The sequence below is a fragment of the Protopterus annectens genome, chromosome 4.part1, assembly GCF_019279795.1.
Source record: "Protopterus annectens isolate FY-2018-M chromosome 4.part1, PAN1.0, whole genome shotgun sequence".
NCBI lineage: Eukaryota > Metazoa > Chordata > Ceratodontiformes > Protopteridae > Protopterus > Protopterus annectens.
In genome coordinates this window covers 602,854,777-602,880,925 of record NC_056734.1, presented here as the reverse complement: position 1 = coordinate 602,880,925, position 26,149 = coordinate 602,854,777, and the positions used below count along the sequence as shown (strand labels likewise).

At 36.6% G+C, this 26,149-nt stretch overlaps 1 protein-coding gene across 1 annotated transcript in view; it reads right to left on the bottom strand.

Annotated features, from left to right (window-relative positions):
- Nucleotides 1-26,149, bottom strand: part of CLCN2 (chloride voltage-gated channel 2) — a 2,181,634-nt gene that overhangs the window by 1,588,361 nt on the left and 567,124 nt on the right. Inside the window, 1 exon segment of the mRNA XM_044070805.1 lies at nucleotides 15,275-15,353. Within this exon segment, the coding sequence (XP_043926740.1) occupies nucleotides 15,275-15,353 (79 nt within the window).

The window sequence follows — 26,149 nt, the reverse complement described above, 5'->3', positions numbered from 1 at the left end:
TTGGGGACTTAGATGATGTGGAATGTAGGAGAGATGGGTCATTGTTGGGAAAAGTTTTTGTTAGGTCAGATATTGACTCCATAATAAAGAAAGAGTTGAATAGTGAGGCTAATTCGAGGTCAAATTTGCTTGGGTCCGGACAGGGATTATTTTTAGAGCCTGGGTTGTGGAGTGAGTTTATAGAGATCCAAAAAGGCCTAGAGTATCGGGGATGGTTGGACTGGAGCTTAGTGTAGTGGAATTTTATGTCTTTGAAAATTTGCTTTTTGCAAATTTACAGAGCTGTGTATATTGGAGAAGGGTTTCGGGAAGTTTATTCTTTTGGCAAAGCTTCCATGACTTGTCTCGATGCATAGGCTTCTCAAAAAGAGTGGTTTAAAAAAAATGGTAGAGTTAGGAGACAAGTTGTGCACATAAAACCTGAGATTCTCTGCTGTACGAGATAAACTGGAAGGGACAGAGTTTATTAATTTTATGAAAACACAAATAAGTAACTGGACTGCTATTCCACAACAGGATTTGATAACTGAAAGGGCACACTGATTATATGCTCTAAACTTGGCCATGAGACAGCAGCCAAGACCAATATTAGTAAAGATCCAATCATACCAGCAGAAAGAGTTGATCCTGACAAAAAAAAATGTGGCAGAAGGGAAAAGTATTAAAAACTGGAGACAGCAGAGTGTTTGTGGAAATGATTATTCACTGTTCACCAGGTGGAGGACAAACTTATCCCAGCAAATGGGAATGTCAAGAGGCATGTATGATATTAAGCCGCTGTACCTAGCTATCTTCAGAGTATTCTTTCCTGAGGATCAAAGAAGTGTTTTGATGCAAAATAGGATAAGGAGGAAACAAAGTTTATCCAACAAAAAGTGAGCCAAACAGAAGGGGACTTCTCATTCTTAGAACAACACTCATGCAGAGATTTTGGCTGTGAAACCCTTTCCAATATTCCAAAGGAAAATACTAGAGAGATGGAAAAAAGCACAGGAGTTGAGTAGAAGAATCAGGAATGCCTTGGATTTGAACTATAGTCTGGTGTTCGGAGATGGAGATGAAAAGGAACAAGATGAAAAAATGAATATTGAATAAATGTGAGACTACAAAGCATCAATCACATTTGTGAAATAAGACTGTGCAAGAAGAGAAAGCTTGGACTTTTGTTGACTTTGTTACACTTGTCAGTGGACTGTAAAACATATACCTCACTTTATGTCATTAATGTTTAGAAGGATACTAATAGAAAAAAGTAACTAAGTAAAACCATTTTTGTTCTTAACATTTCTTGATATAAATTACGTGTTATATAGTAGAGGCTGACTGTCTTACCAGAATGTTACTGCATGGGTAATAGTATAAAGATAATGATATCTTGTATTAGAAAGATCTGGAAAATTTCGCACTAGTTTTATAATAAACATTTGATCTACTCTGACCAATGGGCTGAAAGGACTGTAATTTATGGAATACTGCTTACTGCAGATATATATTATTGAGAGGTAGGTGTTTAATTTTTAAATTGTTTTACTGTTTACATTTTTTAAAGTAGGCAAGTAGGCAGCATTCCTCATAATCGTATGTATATATTTCATATAATTTATTATAGGTAGTAAGTGCGGTTAGGAAATGTAAATTTTAAGAAATTTTTCCAGAAGCTTGTCAGGCAGAACAACTTATCTACACCAGGCAGAATAAGAGTTGAAACTAAAACCAGTCATGCCTACTGATGTTTTCGATCAACCTGTGAATACACCAAGAAAATAGGCCCAACTGTGAATAATCTTGATTGTTCCCCACCACTTTCCCAACACCCAGCATCGCACTGTGGCACTCTTTGTGAACTGCCTAGAGATTCCTTACTGTTGTCAGTTCTTCCATCTTAGTGAGTGGGTGATCTGTAAGGCCCATAACATCACTGACAACCTACTGTCAGACACAGATATCAAAGGACTTTTTCTACTAAATGAGATCTCTAGACTATACCACATGGAAATGGAGGGCCTGTACTATGACCTCACTGTCAGCATCTGAGAATGAGTTTGTATAGCGCGATGACCTTTTTTTCAATTTTGGAGCGTGTATCCATGTTGATAGGAAAAATAAATAATATCAGAACAAACTACACACCTGGGGGCTGTTTACAGGCTGGATTGTACAAATCATTTCTGAAAATATCAGTGCAAGCTCTGTAATATCCCCATATGCATCCTGCAAAAGGATAAAAGCTTATGACTACAAAAATGAAAAATGCATTTCATGTACATGGAAGAATAAATAGTACTAAGTAAAGTATTATGTTGTATGTAGTTATGAGTATTTTTAATGTGAGGGGAGAGTCTTTTTCAGTGATTGTTGTAGGTCTTAAAGATATTAAAGTAAATAAGTACTTTTTCAGTTGTAAGAAATATATGTTTTATAATGTAACAGGGCAAGAAAGGCTGAGCAAAAGAAGTTTAACTGAATATACTACAATCTTGGGCTGCTGGGGTGGGGTGTGAAAGTGCACTGATTATATTATATGTAGAGTTGAGATATTGTTTCTTATTTTTGCAAAGGTAAATGCCAGATTAATGACCTTGGCTTAATCTATCAACAAGTGCCTTACTAAGCAAGTAAGCCTGAAAAATAAGACAAAGTGATAAAAGCCATGAGAAGTGCTAGGTTTTTTGAATATGCAATTATAGTACTTTGTTTTTTTTCCATTAGCAAATGTTCAGTGGGAGTCAAGAAGTCTGCAACTGAAGGCAGTTGCACATTTTGTTCTGAAATTGACAATTATTCCTTCAACTAGTCAACCACAAAGTAGAATGGAGCAGGCAAATGTTTATGTGAACACACCAAAGTTTTATTGTAATCCAAGATTAAAATTGTAGAATATCCAAATGTATAAGCGCTTTCATCTTGTTTTTAAATGAGTTAAAGAGACTTCATCAGATACAATTAGTTGCTTTCACCCACTGAATTTAAAAGAAGGAATTCAAATTACATCACATCATAGAGCAGTCAACATACCTTAATTTAAAGCCATAGTACACTTAAAAATTCATTACTTCCACAACACCGTGAAAGTTGTTAAAACCATTAAAAATATTTTTAAAATACTTTGTGAATTTTAAAATCACCACCTATCCACTACTATACTAATAACTTAACAATACATTTAAATACATTTAAATAAATACATCCATGTGGTAATAAATATAAATAAATACCTAAAATATTGGAAAACATATATAAGTATAAATAAATGCTCATTAAGACAGTGTATATATGACTAGTCTCTTGAAAATTAAAGCCCTAAATAGACATTAAAATACACTTCGTAACAAACTTTTTTTTTTCAGGGTTTTCATTAAAACAAAAAGTCTTGAAAGTGTGACATAGGTTCAAATGGAGAGTGCAAGAAAAAAAATGTATAAAAGCTCAGTCTGCCAAACATTAGTGGGTGCATGTAACACACAAATTCAAAATACACATTAAAAAAAACTGTCATTTATAACAGGTGGGAACAATACATTTTTATCATAATGGCTATTATCTTTGAACCTAAATGGCCTTACAGTTATAGACTAAAAGGAAAGGGTACTGAATTACATTAAGAAATAAGAAAGCAAATAATAATGCTGCAGGAGACACATTTGGAAAACAATGAATATGTGAATTTGACAAAGAAAGGATTTCAGGATGGATATTCAGCAGAATATCAGGAACAAAGGGAAAGGAAGCAATTATACCAACTATGAGAAAGGACCCAATAGTTACAGAATAGGAAAAAAAAGACAATAATGGTAGATTTGTGGTAGTAAGGGGCTATTTGCAAGTTATGAGTAGTATGCTGGCAAATATTTATATTCCACCAAAAACAGCTATTGTGGTATGTAAGAAAATTTGGGGAGAAATAATTACCTTTCAAAAGGAATATTATGTATAGTCAGTGACTGGAACTTGATTTGCAACTATGAGGATGTATCTGGGGAACCTAGAGGAAAAAGTATGGAAGATGTAATTCAGTAGAAGGAACTCAGTCAAAATTTACCTATTATTCCCCAAGGTATAACAACTGGGCTAGACAAGACAGAAATTATATTTCACAGGAAAATGTGCATTTAATTGAAAGCTTCGACTCATAGCCAATAACTATTTCAGATCATGCTCCAATTAAAAAACTACAATAAAAATTCAGGGTAATGAAATAAAAATGTGACACTGGTGCTTTCACACCTATCTGTTAAAAGGAGAGGAATTTAAGGAAGGGGTAGTAGAAGACTTATTAGGGGAAGATAGAACTTTCTTCAGTAGTGACAGTGAGTGGAATAAAATGAAAATGGCGTTTAAAAACAGGGCAGAAATAAAACAGAGAGATGGTTAAGAAGTAGCAGGAATTCTTTAGAGGGGCTGACAAAATTTAAAGTACTGCAGAATAACAGAAATCTCAGGGAGAGGCAGACGACACACAGCTGTTGAGTACCAAAGAGAAAATAAGGGAATATCTAGAAAATATGCATGACTTTAGAAAGATTGGTGTTAAGCAAATATTTTTGATAACCCCAGAGCAAAAAGACTTTTAGCATGATGACCAAGGCAACAGAAAGTCGAAGGGATTGTCACCAAACTAAAGGAGCCTATAACAAGAAAATTAACCACAGATCATATAGGAGTATTACAGATATTTTGGAAATGTTATTAAAATTTCTAAAAACCAATGAATTGTGGAAATCAAGAATAATCACAAATGGAAATATTTATGGAAGACTTACTTATGCCAAAGTTATGGGTAGATGAGGCTCATCAATTAACACTTAAAGAGGAGATAAGATAAAATGGTGATGTATAATCAGTCTGCAAGAAAGTCACCAGGAACACATGGCATTCCTGTGAAAGTCTAGAATTTAGGAGAGAAGAAATTGATAAAGATATGGAAGATTTTATTTAAGAGTATTTTAAAAGAAGGGGAAGAAGCATCTTGGAAGAAAGCTGTGGTGGCTGTATTACCTAAAGATGGTAAAGACCTATCAGACATAGCTTCATATGGGCCCATTTCAATTTTAAACCATAATTATAAAATGTTTGATGTCTATAGCAGCTACATGAATAGGAAAGGTGTTCCCAAAATTGATAAATATGGATCAATGTGGTTTTGTGGAGGGGAGGCAAGCATTTGACATTAATAGTACAATGATGATCCAGAGGGAAGCAAAATGTAAGAAAATACCACTGTTGTTAGTGAGTCCTAATCCAGAGAATGCACTCAATAGAGGAAGCTGGAATTTTATGAGTAGGGCAATGGAAGCATTTGCATTCCCTCATACAATAATAGGTTAATTAGGAGGTTATATGAAAGATTGGTGGCAAGCATTAAAGTTGAAAGATTCCTCTCCAACAAATTGTTTACAAAGAAAGGAATTAGGAAAGGGTGTCCTCTTTCTCCTTTATCTGTTTTATATTTATAGCCAGTGGCAAAGAAAATAAGTGACTCAGAAATGCAAGGACATAATCGGTATGGCAATCAATAAAAGTTGGCGTTATCTGCAGATGACACTATTATGTACCTGATAAATCCAGAAGTAGGACATCTCAGTGTTGTGGAACATTCTGAGACAGACTGAAGTCTTTTTGGAATATAAAATTAATGAAAATTAAACAAAGACTACAGCCATAAACTATGTACCCACAAAAGAATTGGTTCATCAATACATAAGAATGTGGACATAAGTTGAAGTATTTAGGAGTATGAATTAAAAAAAAGACTCTTATCACAGCTAAGGATATGTGGGAAGAGAATAAACAAAAAAATAATACAAAAACTGAGAAAATGGAAGCTCTTGCTTATGGATATGGATAGTAAGATTCAAACAGTGAAAATGTTTTAGCCTTTCTAGTTTTATATACTGGTCAGGCATACTTTCATCAACCAGATGAGAAGTTGCTGGACTTCCAAAATGGCTGCACATTGAGTAACAGCCTAATTTCAGCTCTCCCAGTGTGAAAACAAACTCAGAAGAGAGAGAGACAGTAAACTCAAACTCATATTTTGGGGTAAAGTTCTGTAACTGGCTAGTAATTGTACTGCCTGGATGCCAGGGAAAAAGAAATTCAGAGAACCTGAAAGAAAATCAGAAAACATAAAAGAAAATCAGTCACAAAAAGGAAGGAAAAACACTGACTGGGAAGAATTCTGCAGCTGTCCAGCAAAAAGCAATGCAAGCTCCAGACAGTAACCTCGAGGTAAGTTTAAGACAACTACACACAGACCTGATTAAAATAAATGAAACACTGATGGAGTATATCAACTCAAACAACAAAAGGCTGGAAAAAATGGAAGAATCTTTAACCAGATATTGAGATGAGGTGAGGTGATAAAACTGCAAAAATCAGAGGTCAAAATGAAGAAAAGCCTGGCTGAATATGAGACTGCTCAAGAAGAGATGTCAAAAACAATAGAATTAGAGGATATAGCGTGTAGGGAAACCTGAGATTTTCTGCTGTACCAAAGAAGTTGGAAGGAACAAACTGTATGCATGCATGTAACACAAAAGCTGGTACTAGATACTTAAAAAAACTGTTACACATAAAAGACAAAGTAGTGAACTATATTAAAACTGTAGAGTGCAAATAGTTATGCAACAGGAGATACTGGCAAGGATATAATTGGTATGACAATCAAGAAAGCTGACACTATCTGCAGATGACACGATTTTATATCTGATAAATCCAGAAGTAGGCCATCTCAGCGCTGTGGAACATTCTGAAAAGCTGGGGATAACAACTTTTCAGCATAATGAAGCATTCTATATTATCTTTAAATGTCAGTGGTCTTACAGATGCATACAAAAAAGAAAAAGTAGTGAATTATATTAAAAAATGTAGAGTGCAAATAGTTATGCAACTGGAGACACATTTGGAAAGAAGTGAATGTGTGAATTTGATAAAGAAAGCTTTTCAGGATTATTATTCACAGGCATAGCTGGGCCAAAGGAAAAGAGGAGTACTTATATTAATTGCAGAAGGAGCTCCAATACTGACAGAAGAGGATAAAAAGATAATAATTGTAGAGTTGTAGTACTAAGGGGCTACTGACAAGGGAGGAGGATTACACTGGCACATATTTATATTCAACATAAAACTGCTATAATGGAACTTAAGAAAATTCTGGTTGAAATAATCAGTTTTCAGCAGGGAATATTACTTACAGGTAGGGACTAGAATTTGATTTGTAGGAGTGCAGACGTGTCGGGGGGGGCAGAAGGGAAAATATAACACAAAGCTCATGATGGTGCTGTGTAGCAAGTTCTTGAATGCCATGAAACATGCTCATCGACTCCATTGTGGACTGAGGCAGCAGACCGTGCCTGGCTAACATTGCTGGACATCTACTGATTTATTACCAGCACTGCCTGCATCTCTGAGGTCAAATGTGAGCTGTGATGGCATCATGTGCCACTGTGTTGCTATCCTACAGTATGCATGTGCACATCAGAAGCAGTGTGTGTACATAAAAGCTTGCCAGGTCTGTCACAGGGGACTTACTTTATGAGGGTATCACCCACACAGTGCATCCCAGTCCACAGAGTTAAGGGTCCTCAATACTTTTGTCTGTATATACACTTTGTATGGATGGCGTCCCACCACAAAAAAGTGACAGAGACAGTGTCATTGAAGCCTTGGACTATGACTCATCACCATGTCTGTCAGCATCCCTATCAAATATGCCTATTGCAACATCAGCCCTCTCTCCAATTTCAGACATTTCTATATCATACACATCATTGATGACACTTCATACACATCATTGATGACACTTCATACACATCACTGATGATACTTCACACATCATTGATGACACTTCATACACATCATTGATCATACTTGTGAGTGTGGAATACACAAGACACTGTGGTGAACCCAGTGACATATACTACTATGGTGCCCATTTGGTATTCTACACCAGGGTATTCATGCAGTAAAGGATGTAATACCCAACCTTACCTTCTGTGGTGGCAGGACACTGATGCAAGCATCAGGTGACTGTAAAGAGAAATGTAAATCATGCCAGTCAGGTTACTCTATACTCACTATATCTAAGAACACTATATGTAGCACTAACCCAGTATGCCCCCCATTAAAATACAAGGAGGCTGAAATATCACAGTATAAGCATCCAAACTCATCTGGAGAAAATGTGTGGTACATCATCCTTAGAGGCACAACAAATTATTCCATAACTGAGCCTCTAACACCCTGGAGGGCCAGCCCTGAGGTGATCAGCCCATGTAAGTCTGCCTTGTCTTTTTCTTGGCCTGGACAATCATATTTGAGAGGTAACAGTGGCAGAGCTCAATAAAACTGTTTTGTCCCACCACAGCATTGACATCCAGCAGCAAGGACAGACATAAATCTTGGTCTGTGCCCCCTGCACCCATTAGCAATAGGCCATGTTGCCTGAGGACTGGAAGCAAGATCTCATTGTCTGCAGTGTTGAAACTTTCTAGCTTTGTTACTGTCTACACATACTGAATGATACACAGACACAGGACACACAGTATTGTGATTGTGAGGTCCATCTGGATGGGGATTATCCTCATTCTGCCAAATGTTTATTTCATCAACAGAATGAAGTTTCTGCTCAATGTGCTGAATGCATGTATTGTCAAATGCAAGTTTGGCTAAGTGCTGGTGATATGTGAAGAAGACAGATTGATTTCTGCTGGTGAATGTGGTTTTGGGGGGGAGTGTGTGTGCTTGAGGATTAGTAGGTTAGGGTTAGAGAAAAGGATCAGGTAAAGGAACAGCTGTAGTGTTTTGAGTTGGTTAGATGTTAATGCCAACGTTTTCAGACATTTTGATATTTTCAGCATTACTGGGTGGAAGTGTGGGCCTGTGTTTGGTGGTTACAATTAGAGTAAGGACTAAGGAAGGGGACAGGGTGTGTGTGTGTGTGTGTGTGTGTGTGTGTGTGTGTGTGTGTGTGTGTGTGTGTGTGTGTGCATGTTGTGTGTCCAAGTGTCATCTGCACTGATATTGTTATAGAAATGCTTTTGTAAAGAAACTGTAAGGCTAGGGCTAGGGTTAGCACATATTATTAAGGTGGAACTGATAAGGGTAGCCACATGTCTTGACACCCACCAATGTTAAACACTATATTTGAATATTTCTGCACTGGTTCCATGGTGTTTTCAGCTTGTCTGCTGCACAGTGAGGTAGCAGGCTTGACAGTGCTCCTATGTATACACAGGGCAGTGCTCTTGCTCCTATAGATACACAGGACAATGCTCATATATAAACACAGTACAGTGCTCCTGTGTATGCACAGGGCAATGCTCCTATGCAAACACAGTACAGTGCTCCTACGTATACACACAGGACAGTGCTCCTACTCCTATGTACACACAGGACAATGCTCCTATGTAAACACAGCACAGTACTCCTGCTCCTATATAAGCACAGCACAGTGCTCCTATGTATACACACAGGACAGTGCTCCTGCTCCTACGTACCACAGGACAATGCTCCTATGTAAATACAGTACAGTGCTCCTATGTATACACAGGACAGTGCTCCTGCTCCTATGTATACACAGTACAATGATCCTATGTATACACAGGGCAATGTTCCTATGTAAACACAGTACAGTGCTCCTATGTATACACAGGACAGTGCTCCTATGTAAACAGAGGACAGTACTCCTATGTATACACACAGGACAGTGCTCCTGCTCCTATATAAACACAGTACAGTGCTCCTATGTATACACACAGGACAGTGCTCCTGCTCCTATGTAACCAAAGTACATTGCTCCTATGAATACACACAGGACAGTGCTCCTGCTCCTATGTACACACAGGACAATGCTCCTATGTAAACATAGTACAGTGCTCCTATGTATACACACAGGACAGTGCTCCTGCTCCTATGTAAACACAGTATAGTGCTCCTATGTAAACACACAGGACAGTGCTCCTGCTCCTATGTATACACACAGGACAGTGCTCCTGCTCCTATGTATACATAGAACAGTGCTCCTATGTAAACACAGTACAGTGCTCCTATGTACACACACAGGACAGTGCTCCTGCTCCTATGTAAACACAGTATAGTGCTCCTATGTAAACACACAGGACAGTGCTACTGCTCCTATGTACACACAGGACAATGCTCCTATGTAAACACAGTACAGTGCTCCTATGTATACACATACACACAGGACAGTGCTCCTGCTCTTATGTATACACACAGGACAGTGCTCCTGCTCCTATGTATACATAGGACAGTGCTCCTGCTCTTATGTATACAGAGGGTAATGCTCCTATGTAAACACAGTAGAGTGCTCCTATGTATACACAGGAAAGTGCTCCTATATATACATAACTTGCTGAGCTCAACTGATTTATTGTGAGAGCTGCATTACCGACTGCACTACCATAAAGACTGTATTTTTAACTAGTTTGTGTTACACTCATGCACTAAGTATTTTAGGATTTATTCCAGGAGACGTGATACCATACAGCTCCTACTTCTGAACACTTCACATCACTCTGCTGTACTCAATAGTAAGACAGCTACACATATTACTGAAGTCATATACTAAAAGTGCTGATTGGCAGTACAGCACCACTGACAGAGAGGAAGCTTGCTCGGCAGCACATTCTGCTTCCTATTACATCTATAATTACTCTTATCTTGCTGTAAATCAGAGCTTGCGTGTGTATCCTCAATGCAACTGCACAGCATATCTTTAAGGCCAGATCTTTTGGTTTTCCACAGCAATATTTTTCATTTTCAAAGCAATTCCCCACAAAAACTTATACCTTATCTAACTGCAAAACTCCATCCCCTGTGATGATAAATCTGCAGGTCACAGACAATCTACTCTTTCTCCGTGGTGAGAGCAGTGGGTAAGCCATCTCATATGAATGACATTTAAGCTTTGGAACAAATTAATTCCTGTCGAGGTAACACTAAGTATCACTTCCAGAAAATAAAAATGAACCCTCATGCCCCACCAGCGCTCCAGTCCGGGACACCAACTAGTTGAGTATTCTCAAACATTTCATCTTCAGCTCAAATGTTTTATTTACATTTGTTAACTAGGGTACAAATCTAATCCACACTGATCTTTTTCAGACTCAGCCTGGAAACAGCATCTGTTAAAATGACATCCTCAGAATCACACACACAGGCAAATACAGGCTGACGGAATCAAACCATGGTCTATAAGATTAAGTCATTAACAGCTCAATACTTAATCCTCTGCAACAGATGTGTATACTATGCCATATTGATGACAATGGAGGTACAGTTTCTGTGTCCAGAAAAACATTAGGCTGTATTCATAAGCGCCTACACTAAGTGTAAACTGTTCTGAGTAAATTGACAACACAAGAATAAATTCCACCTTCTTCCTCCTAATTGTAGTTTTCCTACATTTGGAGAGGGATTCATAAAAGTTAGCACAAAGTGTAGACCACATCTGCACTTAATATAATCTTTCTGAGTGATGTGATAGGGATGTTTTTGAAAACAGATCATGTCAACTTAGTGTAGGCATTAAAAAATCTGGACATTTATTTTAACTTGTATGGCTAGACAAACAGCTCACTTCTGAAGACGCCTTTATTAACAGTTTCCTTACCTAAAATATGCTTAGATATTTACTCAGATTTCCATTGTTCTACTAAATTTTGGGGTTTATTATGCTTGCAGGAAAATTAATATATTCTGGCATTCCCTTCTCAGTTTGTCCTCTAGAAAAAAAAAATATTCATTCAGCACTGTCTCTCTGGCCTACCAGCATCAAGTTATTGGAGTGGAAGCAATAAACTCTTTTTCTGTATTTTCAGACCATCAATATCTCATTTGTTTTTCAAACTTCATTAAGAAATGTATTTAAAATGATTCTGTATGCTTGCATTATTTATCACTTTACTTATCCAGTCTTAATAAAACAATTCCACAAGACTTAGGCTCTTGAACATATCCCTAAATATCCCGCTTTTATTCACCTATTTGTTCTATTTCCGAATTTCTCCCAGTTTTATTCTTTCCTCTGATACCACCACTTCAGCAACACTTCCTTTCTTACTCCTTTTCGCAAACTGTCAGGTGAAATTATTACTTGTACTGGAGTACAGGACAGCCCACCGTACTTCGAACAGATATCTTCTTTATACTTTGTACAGTTAAACTGCATCACCTCCTGGCCTCACTTCTGGTTAAATGTATTGAAATCTCTGGTATTTATATCACACACATCACAATTTAATGCCCTTCATTATACCCTCACTTAGCTATCCTTATCTTTTCAGATAGTTTATCTGTCTGCCTTTTCACTAAGCCATTCAGTCTGCATATGCATCTGCATTGCCCATTTTTGTCTCACTATATTATTTTACTGGAGTGAATTTTTCAAAAATGTTTCCATCAGTTTACATGCCATCTTTATGGGATACATTAAACTGTCTGGTCTGATAATGTGAGATGAGCTGGGAATTAATGGACTACTTCTAATAGTATGGACAGTGTTGTTCATTGTACATTTGCTCCAAGCATTCTCCACTGCTGGGCATACCCTGAAAACACAGCCTTTAGTTAACCTCTCCATTCCTAAGTTACTCCCAAGTAAATTTACATTTTTGTTTTAAAATATCAGACTTTCAACTTCATTTCAAGAATGCTCTAAAAAGGAAGCATAGTTACTTTTAACCCATTTTCCCAGATCTGGACATCTCTTCACATTCTAATAAAAGTATGACGTATATCTTTCATATTACTTTTTTACTCTGTTCCAGTCAGGTATTTTTGGATACGTTCCACCAGTTTGCAAACTTTGGTGGCTGCTCTACTACATTTGCTCATATTTTCTTTAATAACAATGCTCAGTTTTTTTGTTACCTAATTATGTCATAGGTCTGACGTTACAGGAGAATATATACTGTCATTTTTCTACATTATTATCGACATTGATATGATTTTGCCACAACATAATACAGGCATGCAGTCCCTGTGGATTTTATACAGTCACCCACAACTGAAAAGGGCTGAGAACTTTCAGTTATGCTTATGGAAAGTACTCAGTTTCATATTTTCCAAGGCTATATAGACTTAACATATTATTGAAATTTTCCTGGATTCCACCCTTTTACAATAGGATAGTCTTCTTTCAACTCTGCTCTGATTAAATGTAAAAACTACCATGGCTTAAAGTCAGGCCCAACCCCTACTTAAGACCATTGCAAGCAATAACATTAATCAATATTGGACAGACAGGAAAGAATTAGACAGCAGTTAACCAACACTGTTATGACAAGGACCATTACCTTTGGTATCAGGGTGACCAACCTTTGCAAATACACATATTTAGAATCTTGATGTGTTGCTGAGGGCAGACTGGCTGAAACCATCTAGTTACCTCTGCTGGTTATCAGTCAGCATAGCTGTATCACATCATCAACAGAGATCACTGCAGGTTTCAGTCATCAAGCCCTATAAGTGATGAGCACCTCAAAAATAGAAGCATTCAGCAACCATGTAAAATAACTATATCCTATTCCCAGCATTTGTAAAAGTCTGTGAAGACTGTTCCTATGGATGTGATGAAAGGTGTAAGTCTGTGTATCTAGCGTTAAAGACTGGCATCTTCACTCCTACCTCTGAATCAGGAAACTCCAGAATTAGGAAGTCCTACCCTAAAAAAGCACCCCCATCACCACTTGAAAAGATATATGCAAAGTAACTTCAAACAAGAATTGGATGCCGCGGTGGTACGGCAGAAGCGTTGCTACCTCACAGCAAGATGTTCTCCCATTCGATTCTTGGCTGGGCTTGGGAGTGTCTTCTGTGTGGAGTCTGCATGTCCTCCCCACAGTTGGGTAGCATTAGAAAGACATGTGTGCGTAAATGGGCGTGCCTTTGTTGAAAGGTTGAGCATCGAGCTGGCACCTCGGAGTTTTGTAAAAAAAAAAAAATCTACTGCCAATCTTTAGCGGACCGGAGTTCCGCTGTGGCGACCCCTTACCGGGAAAAGCCAAAAGACAAACAACAACAACTTCAAACAAGAATTGAAAAATGATTAGCACCACACTTTATAATGAAGGATCATACCAACATCATGCAAAAAATTTTGAAAAAAAAATGTTGTGCAACCAAAGAGTCAGTCTGTGGTTCACAAGACAGTGGTATCTCTACATAGTGTTTACGGCACCATTACTCAGCCAGCAACCAAACATCCAGCACTGACAAATATTTGTTTGTTTGGTAGTCTCCTCTTTAATTGTATAATACCTGTCATGCATACACAAGTAGTAATGAGGGGTTCGGTCAGAGTTCATGTATTTCAACTGAATGGTAGCAAGAAAACTACACACTCCTAAATATATAAGCAGTATAAAACCTTACTAACTGACCTCATAAGAAGTGTTTTTCTTCCAGGAGAAAATGGGATCAGGAATTGCTAGGAAAATCATATTGTGCATGTTGTCACTTCACAATTCAACTGAATAACTGCCTTTTTTTCGACAGTTAAACCTTTTACTTTCAAATGTTATTCTATATTCATTCTTTGCCATTCATTTATAGCTTCATTGCCATTTTTATGAGAGTCAATTCCTTGTTAATCTCACTATTACAGATATGACCTGGCACTAGCTTGTATCCTAATATTGTGGCCTATCAGATCATTTGTTTGTCTACAGTTAGATAACAAGCTTTTCCAAAGGCTATAGCAAGTATGCTTGCTTTCCAACCCAACTCAGAGTACTTGCAGGCCACATACAACCTAAAGGAGGGTTACTCTGGACATTGGATCTTCAGTTACTTGCCATTCAGTTCTCTGGATACACTTTATTTTTAATAAAAGGAAAAACATAAACTGCTGTTATGAAAATGATTTAATAGATTAACCGCTTTTGTCCATAAAAATGGAACTTTATCTGAATGTCCTTGAAAATGGAATTTATTTTTATCAGAACAAGGGCTGTTTCATGTGAGATGCTGTATTTTTCATGTATTTCTCTTATTTTACAGTACACTAGCATCTCTTTTCTATAGTGAGCGGCAGGGCTTTGTGTTGCACAGCAAGAAATAATATCAATTTTTCTTATTCACAACAATGGTGCTTCAGAAATCCACTTCAGTCATCGTTGGATCCTTACACCTCATGTATGTCTATTTCTGTTCGCTCAAGCCTGCTTTCAAGACAGACATTATTCTTATATCACAAATACTACACATGCAAACATGTCTTTTCCACAGTTACTACTGGTTGTAGAAAACTTACCACCAATTGGTGCAGCAAAACAGCAGCCAACCCCAACTGCACAGGCTGCAGCCAGCATTTCAATGTTTCTGGATTCATTCTAAAAGGAAAAAGTATTATTATTAGGACGTCACTTAAACAGACGAACAAACTAGAGGGAGGAGTATGCAACAGGATCTGACAGATAAAAGTTTTCACACTGGTAAGAAAGACTACATAAAGGACAAAGTAACCCACACTAGTAAGTAAAACTATTTAATGGGAAAAGTAACCCAATCTTGCACAACACTTTTTTTTTTAGTCCCCTTGGACTTCATGTTTACTGGCCCATCCCCCAATACCCAATGTCCACAACAAGGTTAGCAGCTACTCTCCTACCCCCCCTAACTTACTCTGCTTTTGCTGGGGCTGGTGGTGAATTCTAAGGGTGTCGTGGGGGCTTGTCTTGTCTGTGCTTCCATCTGGGTTTTTTTTTATGATCTACCTACTCTGATTCTCTGCCCAGAAACTCACAGATTACATCCAATGGCAAGTCTCCTTTTTAGACCACACCTCTCCTTAGGGAGTGCATTATTGAACACCCTCACACCTGGATGGGGATGTCCATCCCTTCCTTGCCACTCAGTCAGTCGCCCAAGCCACTAAATTAACCCAGGTTGGCTGGGCCATAGTCAGGACTTTATCGTTCTATGCTATGACTTTTGACTCAAGGTGTTACATTCCTCACAATGACACTTTGAGTAAGGATCAGGAACAAGCAGTGGCAAATCATATTAAGAAAAAAAAGCATGGTATGCCAAGAAATTCAAGTCATGGAAATTAACCATCAGATCACAAATTACAGTGTTGACTGAACATTCTCATTTTATGTTCCATTTATTTAACGACATTTTTTCTGTTTTCTTTTTTGCCTTACATCTGCCAATCAGTCCTTTCCAATAATGAGTCTCAGCATATTTGTTTTTTATTGGTAGCAACATGGTAACTGATTTGGGGAAGAGCCTACCAAAAAGGAGCAGTCCTCCTGGCAGGTACAAAGGTTGTTTTGGTGCTATGTTACCAGTGCACCATCAGCCTTCTGCAGCCCACCACCTATCAATGTCTAGCCAAATTAGCATGCCAAACAACCCACAGGAAGAGACTCAATGTTACCAAATAATCTCTCCTTGTGTTTGCTCTCATGAAATAATATAAATAAATACTATGGACTGCCGCATTGCAATTTCTTTTTTTTAAGAATTTTTTATTAATTTAACTTATATACAATATATACAAAGAAAGGAAGAAATTTAACATCACATATTGTTATACAATGACAGGAACACATTGAATAATCAAAGTAAACGTATACAATTAACACATTAAGAGTCTTGGTATTTCAATAGCAGCATTTCAAAGTTAACCCAACCACTAAAATTCTTAGTATGATTTACCAATCTTATTCTCATCACTTCTTTTTCAGTTTTACAGAGTAGTGCTGTTAAATTTAAAAATTCTTTGAATACATGAACCAAGTTCAATTTCCAGTTTTTTGTAATAAATTCTAAGAACTGCCAAGAGAGCCCAAAACATTTTTTTCTCTTTGGCTTTTGCAGATGGAACATTCATTTGTATTAAAGATATAATTAAAGAACAATTATTAAATCATAACTCCTTAAAATCATACTCAGCTCTTCCCAATATACATTTATTTTTTCACAATCCATAAACGTGTATTCAATCAGCTTTTACATCTTTCTACATCTAGAAAAACTGAAGAAGTCATTTTACTAAACTTAGCAATTTTATATGGCATAACAAACATTTTATGTATATATTTCCAGATAAAAACCTTCCAGTATAAACTTGATGAAGTCTGACTAACTGATTTAAGTAATAAACTTTTATTCTTATTTTGTCACTCAGTCCACTACTATCTAAAATATTCCAGAATTTTGCATCAAGATATTATTATTTATAATTAACTTATATAAGTTGGACAAGCTTCCTTTGGAGGTCAGTCTAACTTTGATAATAGCCTTCATATATTCATATAATGGGGGAATAGTGTTCTGTTCCTCTTCACCAATATTATGCACAAATTAATTTAATTTCCTACTGATGGATAATATTAACTGGTTAGCAGATTTGTCCAACTTATATTATATTCTTTCATTAAATATTCTGGGGATTTAGCTTTTCCATTTTCAAAGCAAGCAGACCATAATACTAATCCATTACCTTTTAGTACATTCATTTTAACATTGTTCTGAGTTTCCTTAAATCTAGAGGTGTATGCAATAGGAAAGGACAAACATTTCCATGTTGATATTGATGGAGTTTTTAAAAAAATTCTTAATTGTTTTAAGAATTGATTTCATACATGCAGAGTCTAAAGTTTGAAATGAATTTCCTTCCAAAGTAAATTTTGTTAACCAGATGAAAGCATTATTACATACTTCTAATTTATCATATTGAATAAATATATAAGAATTCAGCATAATCTACTCCTGGATGGTTTTCCATTGACCAGTGGAAGTTCAGTTTATCCAGAGTATTATAGAGTTAAAACTTGCAGCAATAGAATAAGATTTTACATCTTAGAAGCTAGTACCACCATATTTCCATAGTTTTACACAATTTCTATACGCAATTCTCAGCTTTCTAGGACACCATAAGAATAAAATTAACATCCATTTTCTTTAAGAGTTTTTTTCAGGTAATAAAGCTATTGATTGCAATATATATATATATATATATATATATATATATATATATATATATATATATATATATATATAATCTTGGGTAATATGATCATTTTAATAAGTACTAATCTATCTTCAAAAGTATAAAAACATTCATTCCATTATTAAGAAGAATACTTCATCAAATAGTTTTTCAAAATTATTATTAATAATCTTACTCGCATCTTGATTTTTATTCCTAAATATTTTTGTTCTTTTCATTCTTAATTATATTTATCTTTAAAATTACTATCTAGTAATTGATTTATCACTAGTTTGTTTTATTTAATTTAAGCAATGGTACTTCCTGAAACTTTTCAATTTCCTCATCTATTTCTTCGACTGCATAACTTAAATCTCCTAGAGTTTGTAAAATATCTGCAAAATGATGCACTTTAGCTTGACAATCTCTGTTTATTGAGAAACCATCAATTTTTCCACTGATTCCTATACTACTAGCTAAGGGTTCAATAAATAACTTAAATAGTGCAAGGGATACACTTGCTTTGTGCCTTTGTTTAAAGTGAATCCTTGAGAAATGTTAAGATCCAATTTTAACATCTGCTTTGGAGTCTATATACAGGTTTTTTAATATTCCAATAAACTGCTCTGGAAACACAAACACTTCTAAAGCTTTAAACAAGTAGTTCCAATCTACAGAATCATAGGTTCTCTCAATATATAAACTAATTAGGGTCAATTTATTGTTCATGCCTTTTGCTAAATGTAAAATAAATACTACCATTTTTATATTATGGTATATTACTCTACTGACTATAAATCCTGTTTGATCTTTAAGAATTAATCTACTATATCTATTAATCTTGTAGTGAAAATGGAAGTAAATACTTTATAGCCTACATTTAATAATGAAATAGGTCTATATGAGGAAACTAACTTATTATCCTTGCCTTGTTTAATATAGCTAATATTACAGAACATTTCCATAAGGGTGGAATTATTCTGTCACTCTGAATTATCCTAAAAATGTCACTCAGTAATTCTAAAACATTTAACAGAAGCATACTATAATATTCCATATTTAAACCATCTAACCCTGGAGCTTTACTATTTTTCCCCTTTTTTAAAGCTTCTTTAAGCTATGTCAGGGTAATAGGCTTATTAAACAGAGATATTTGTTGGTTATTTAGTTTATTAGTAACATTCTTCTTTAAATTAAATTCTCAATTTTGCAATCATTAGGCTTATCATTTTTAAGATTCTCAAGGATTTTTTTAAAAAAACAATAAGCATTACTACTATATCTGAAGAAAGATTATTAGTTTGAGGATTTCTGATATTATTTTCCCCTTTTTGCTTGACATCTTACTTCTATTAGTTATCTATGTAGACTTTTTGAAACCATCACATAACTGTGCAATTTTATCGTTTCCTTAAGCTACATCCACTTTATGCATTAAAAACTTGTATTTTGTCATTAATTTTTACTGAATTCAGTATTATCTCATTTTTTTGTTGTTCAAACTTCATTATATATATTTCATCTTGTATTTCTAACAACTCTTTATCCCATTTTTGCATTTTATTATTAGCCCATCCTCCCATTTTATCTTTAATATGAATTTTAAGGAGTTCCATAGTATGACTTTACTAACCTGACCACTATAATTCAAAGATAAAAAAACATCAATTTGTTCCTTAAAGTGACTTAAACTCTTTCAATTTCATCATATATACTAGGATTCTATTAATAATATGAAATGTCTTTATATCCATTACTATGTTAATACTTAGTGCATTATGATCATTATCATCAGATAAAGGGCAAAGAATTGTTTTAAAATAATTCACTTTATTAAGTAAATCTAGAGAGGCATAAATCCTAACAATTCTAGTTTGCGTGTCATAAGCATAAGAATAACGAGTTAGTGCTTTTACTAGTAAATCAATCAAATTATGATTACTAATCCATCTATTTAGTGCTTTAGCTGATACTAGTATTTTCCTTTCTTCTGTTCACTTGTATCTTCTATACCAGATATGCAGTTAAAATACCCTGCTAAAATTAAACTACACTTCCAATGACTTTGTACTAAGTTTATCTTTAGCCATTCTTGTATCTATTCCAGGGATCCTGTAAAACCTAGGTAGTGTATAGAGATTCCCATTATATTTAATTATTTACTTATTTTTTATTTATTTATTTACTGACATTTGTTAACCAGGTTAGTCCAGCTGGGTTTTTGGCCCATTTTCAGCGGAGACCAGAGGAGAAAAGCTAAAGGTACAGACAGTTTACAACCAAAAATAAAATAACATTTACAGTAACAAATTATAAGGAATCGAGTTAGACAGTATCATAAAAATACAAAGCAAAGTACGCACGCACATTGTAGTTGAATCAGCCCTGTGCTGAACAGAGTTTAGATTATTTACATATTTATAAACATGAGTTTGCTCCATCAGACATGATGTATACTTCAGAAAGAGGTATCCTCCAGTACACGGATTGCTACTGTTGTGAGGGGAAGTTACTGAGCTGAGGTAAATCAAGAGTGGAGTGGGGGGGGATCAGGTTGGGGCTTTACAATAACAGATTTTGGAGCTGAGTAAATGGAGTTTGAGTTTTTCCTTGAAGTGGGCTGGGTGAATAGTGGAGCCATATGTTTCTAGGAAGTTTGTTCCACGTCTGGGCTATGGAGTATTTATATAAGAGATTGCCTACTGCTTTTTTTGGTTGGTAGGTATGTAGTAGTTGCTGATTTGAGGTGCGGAGAGTACGAGAAGGAGTGTAGGTAGAAATGAAGGAAGAGAGAGCAGGATAAGATGGCGGTTTGTAGAGAACAGAGTGTAACATTTGATGTTGTGTTAGCAATAGTAAGTGAGGGAATTCCAGCCAGTTTAGGGCTGTAAAGGCTAGGTAGTGGAGTGTATTATATGGATAGTTAGTGATGAATCTAGCAATCTTATGGTGAGTTTGTTTAAAGTTGTGGTTTGAATGTTGGTGAACACTGGGGCACAGCATAGAGGAGGGAGGGGAGAAGGAGAGCTTGAGCAAGGCGAAGTCTAGCATTTGGAGTTAGGAATTTTTTGTTATGATATAGTAAACCTTAATTTCTGGTTGGTCTTTTTATAAATTGGAGAAGGTGCATATTAAATTTGAGTTCATTGTCAATGATGACTCCTAAGCATCAGGTTTAATAACTGTGTTATTAGAGGAAGAGATAGAGAAGGAGGATTTGTGGTGGGAAAGTAAGCAAGGGAAAAACAGTAAGAGTTTGGTCTTTTTAGGGTTGAGGATGAGTAGATTATCAGTTAACCACTGTTCAGTAGATAAAAAGGTTTGTTGAGTAAGAGTATGAAGCTCTGAGATGTTATCAGAGATGGAGATGAGGGTTGAATCATCGACATATTGGATGAGGGAGGACAGTTTACAAGATGTGTGGATGTCATTGGTGAAGATATTGAATAGGAGGGGTTCCAGGATGGAGCCCTGGGGAAGCCCTGTTGAGACAGGCAAGAATGGAGAAGAGGAAGAGAGCTATTTAACAGACTGCTGCCTACTAGATAAGTAACTTGAGAACCAGGTAAGGGTGGAGGATGATAGCTTAAGACTAGCAAGTTTAGATAGTAGTAGTGGATGGGAGACTATATCAAATGCCTTAGGGAAGTCTAAGAAGAGACAAGAGATAAGTTTATCTTGGGCCTCAGCAATGGTATGGGTAAAGGATAGGAAGGCTGTAGTGCTGTGTTTGGGATGGAAACCATGCTGTGTGGGTGTGAGAAAGTTGTATTGGAGCAGGTATTTAAGAAGTGGTGAATGAATGCGCTTTTCGGGGATTTTAGAGAAGGAGGATACGATAGCTATAGGAGGGTAATCGGATGGGTCTGTGGAGTTGCCACCTTTGTGTAGAGGAATAGTGAAAATGGATTTCCACAGGGTAGGTACACTGGATTCCTGAATGGACCTGTTGATCAGAACAGACACAGGGAAAGCTATAGAGTCAGGAGCTAGTTGGAGGAAGACAGGAGTTAATTTATCAGTGGATGGGGAGCAGGGTTTGAGCTTTAGCAGAAGAGATTGGATGTAAGTAGTAGGAACAGGCTGTTGGGAAAAAGGGTTGCAATCAGGTGGGTTGGGAAGGGTAGGCTGAGGAGTAGTATTTCCATTTGATGGTAAGAGAGCCTGGACAGTATTGATAACGTGTGTATTAAGTAGTGTAGCTGTTTCAAGGTTGGATGTATTTGGGTAGGGAGGGGGGTTTGAGGGGCTGCCAGGAGAAATACTTTTACTTATGGTTGACCAGAAATTCTGAGGGTTGGATTTGCTATTTAGTTGATCAGAGTTAAAGGAGGACTTTTTATCAAAATTGGTTTGCTTCTTAGATATCTGAGATGTTGATAGTTGTGAAGCAAGGGTAATTGCTTAGATTTGCTCCAGGCTTTCCAAGTTTTATCTCACTGGAGTTTTAATTACTACATTTTTAATTACTAAAATTACTAAAAATGTAAACAGTCCTTTGGGATCATCAATGAATTCCATGACCTTAGGCATTGCAATACATTTTCTCCAAAGTACAGCAGCTCTTTTGTTAAAAGAGGTAGATGACAACACTTCATAACCTTCTTTTTCTTCTTCTTTTGGCTGCTCCCATTAGGGGTCGCTACAGCAGATCAACTGTTTCCATTTCTTACTGTCCTCTGCATCTTGCTCTATCACACCAACCACTTGTATGTCTTCTCTCACCACATCCATAAATCTTATCTTAGGCCTTCCTCTTTTCCTGTTACCTGGCAGCTTCATCCTTAGCATCTTTTCCCCAATATACTCTGCATCCCTCCTCAGCACATGTCCAAACCAACGTAATCTTGCCTCTCTGGCTTGGTCTCCAAACCTTCCAACCTGGGCTGACCCTCTAATATACTTATTCCTAATCCTGTCCATCCTCGTCACACCCAGTGCAAATCTTAACATCTTCAACTCTGCCACGTCGAGCTCTGACTCCAGCCTTTTGTTAATGCCACTGTCTCCAACCCATATAACATAGCTGGTCTCACTACCCTCTTGTAGACTTTCCCTTTCACTCTTACTGGTACTCGTCTGTCACAAATCACTCCTGACACTCTTCTCCACCCACTCCATCCTGCCTGTACTCTCTTCTTCACCTCTCTTCCACACTCACCATTACTCTGAACTGTTGATCCCAAGTATTTAAACTCATCCACCTTCGCCACCTCTACTCCTGCATCCTCACCATTCCTCTATCCTCCCTCTCATTCACACACATATATTCTGTCTTAGTCCTGTTGACCTTCATTCCTCTTCTCTCTAGAGCATATCTCCACCTCTCCAGGGTCTCCTCCACCTGTTCCCTACTCTCACTACAGATCACAATGTCATCTGCAAACATCATAGTCCACGGGGACTCATGTCTGATCTCGTCTGTCAACCTGTCCATCACCATTACAAATAAGAAAGGGCTCATAGCTGAACCTTGATGTAATCCCACCTCCACCTTAAACGCATCTGTCACTCCCACCACAGACCTCACCGCTGTCACACTACCCTCGTACATATCCTGTATCACTCTTACATACTTCTCTGACACTCCCGACTTCCTCATACAATACCACAACTTCTCTCTAGGCACCCTGTCATATGCTTTCTCTAAATCCACAAAGACACAATGCAACTCCTTCTGACATTCTCTGTACTTCTCCATCAACACTCTCAAAGCAAACATCACATCTGTAGTGCTCTTTCCTGGCATAAAACTATACTGCTGATCACTAATCATCACCTCCCTTCTTAACCTAGCTTCCACTACTCTTTCCCATAACTTCATGCTGTGACTAATCAATTTAATCCCTCTGTAGTTACTACAGCTCTGCACATCACCCTTATTCTTAAAAGTCAGTACCAAAACACTTTTTCTACATTCCTCAGGCATCCTCTTACTTTCCAAGATTTCATTAAACAATCTAGTTAAAAACTCCACTGCCATTTCACATGAACACCTCCATGCTTCCACAGGTACGTCATCTGGACCAACAGCCTTTCCGTTCTTCATCCTCTTGGTAGCTATCCTTACTTCCTCCTTGCTAATCCACTGCACTTCATGATTCACTATCCCTACATCATCCAACCTTCTCTCCCTCTCATTCTCTTCATTCATCAGCCCCTTAAAGTACTCTTTCCATCTGCTCAACACACACTTCTCGCTTGTGAGTACGTTTCCCTTATTATCCTTTATCACCCTTACCTGCTGCACATCTTTACTAGCTCGGTCCCTCTGTCTAGCCAATCGATACAGGTCCTTTTCTCCCTACTTAGTGTCCAACCTTTTATACAACTAGTCATACGCCTTATCCTTAGCCTTCGCCACCTCTCTCTTTGCCATGCACCTCATCTCCTTATACTCTTGTCTACTTTCTTCATCTCTCTGACAATCCCACTTCTTCTTCGCCAACCTCTTTCTCTGTATACTCTCCTGTACTTCTTCATTCCACCACCAGGTCTCCTTGTCCTCCTTCCCCTTTCCAGATGTCACACCAATCACCTTTCTAGCCATCTCTCTTACTAGCTCTGCTGTAGTTACCCAGCTATGTGATAACTCTTCACTGCCACCCAGTGCCTGTCTTAACTCTTCCCTGAACATCACCTCACAATTACCATTTTTCAATTTCCATCATTTGATCCTTGGTGCTGCCCTCACACTCATCCTCCTCTTCTTGATCACCAATGTCATCCTACAAACTACCGTGGCCTAATGGTTAAGGTGCTTGCCTTGCAAACACAAGGTGCAGGGTTTGAATCTCACAAGGGATAATTGGCTAGGCTTAAAATGGCTCGCAAGGGCAGTTAGCTTAGTACTAATCTATGAACCTATATTGGGAGGGTGGCCTAATGGTTAAGGTGTTTGCCTTACAAACACAAGGTACAGGGTTTGAGTCTCACAAGAGATAATTAGCTAAGCTTAAAATGGCTCGCAAGGGCAGTTAGCTTAGTACTAATCTATGAACCTATAGTTAAATGTGTCTTTTGGCTAGGCTTACAAATGCCCCAGGGCAGATAGCCTAGTACTAAACTATGAAACTATGAAACTAAGTTATTTAAATATTGTGCAGCTGCAACTATCAAGTGATTCTCTTGAAAGAATATGTCTCTCCTCTATTTTTTTCAGATATCTTGTTAATTTCTTTTTGTTGCCATTATTTAATCTAGTTACATTAACAGATAATAGATTAAAACTATCCATACTACGTATTTAAATGTTTTCTTTTAAAAGATAATATGACACATGTATCCACCATATTAATGTAATTCTATATAAGACTCTAATGCACTCCTCCAACACTATCTTATCATTCCACATTTTTAATTATTTTTTTTATAAATTAAACTAAAACTCATAAATATTAAAACAAAGACCAGTCTACAACTATAATGGTATATATTGCTAATAAAACGCACCCTACCATGGATACCAAAGTTTGTGGTTTGCCTACTGAATAGACAAACTACTATACTATTGTTCTACTTACTAACACCTAAAAACTGATTAAAAAAAGCCAACAGCTACAGTTAGTTACAAATAATTAACATATCATCTATATAGGTCAAAAAATGATAAGAGATTATTAATTTAGTTATATACTTTGCCATTTAAAACTATTCTCCCCATTACTGCATAAAAGTTTAATAATCCTCTTCTGTTAATCACATATATTAAATAATCTAATAAATAGTACATCATAGACTTATTTATGTAATAGTAGTATAAATTATCCATTAAATATTCTTAAAAGTATTTGATCATTCAACATTATTATAACTAGATTCCTAAATAAACATGTATAACAGAGTGGGACCTGAAGAGAGAAAGATATCAATAAACTTACATGTGACAGGTAATCTTATCATACTAAACTACTATACAAAAGGGAAATCAATGCGCATATATACTCATCATATCGAAAGCACACACATTTTATAGATCTAACAAAGGCGCTGAATTAATTTTTAAAGTACAAGTGTCTACATTTCAAATTTGTATAACACTCTTAACAAGACAAACATCAAAATATTTCAAAATCCATTAGCTTAAAACCACTTAATAAAAATATGTACATTACTGAGGGAGAGGAGAATGTCCTGCTATTTTTGTGGAGTCAAAAAATATTAGCAGTCTATATTGTATTTAAAAGT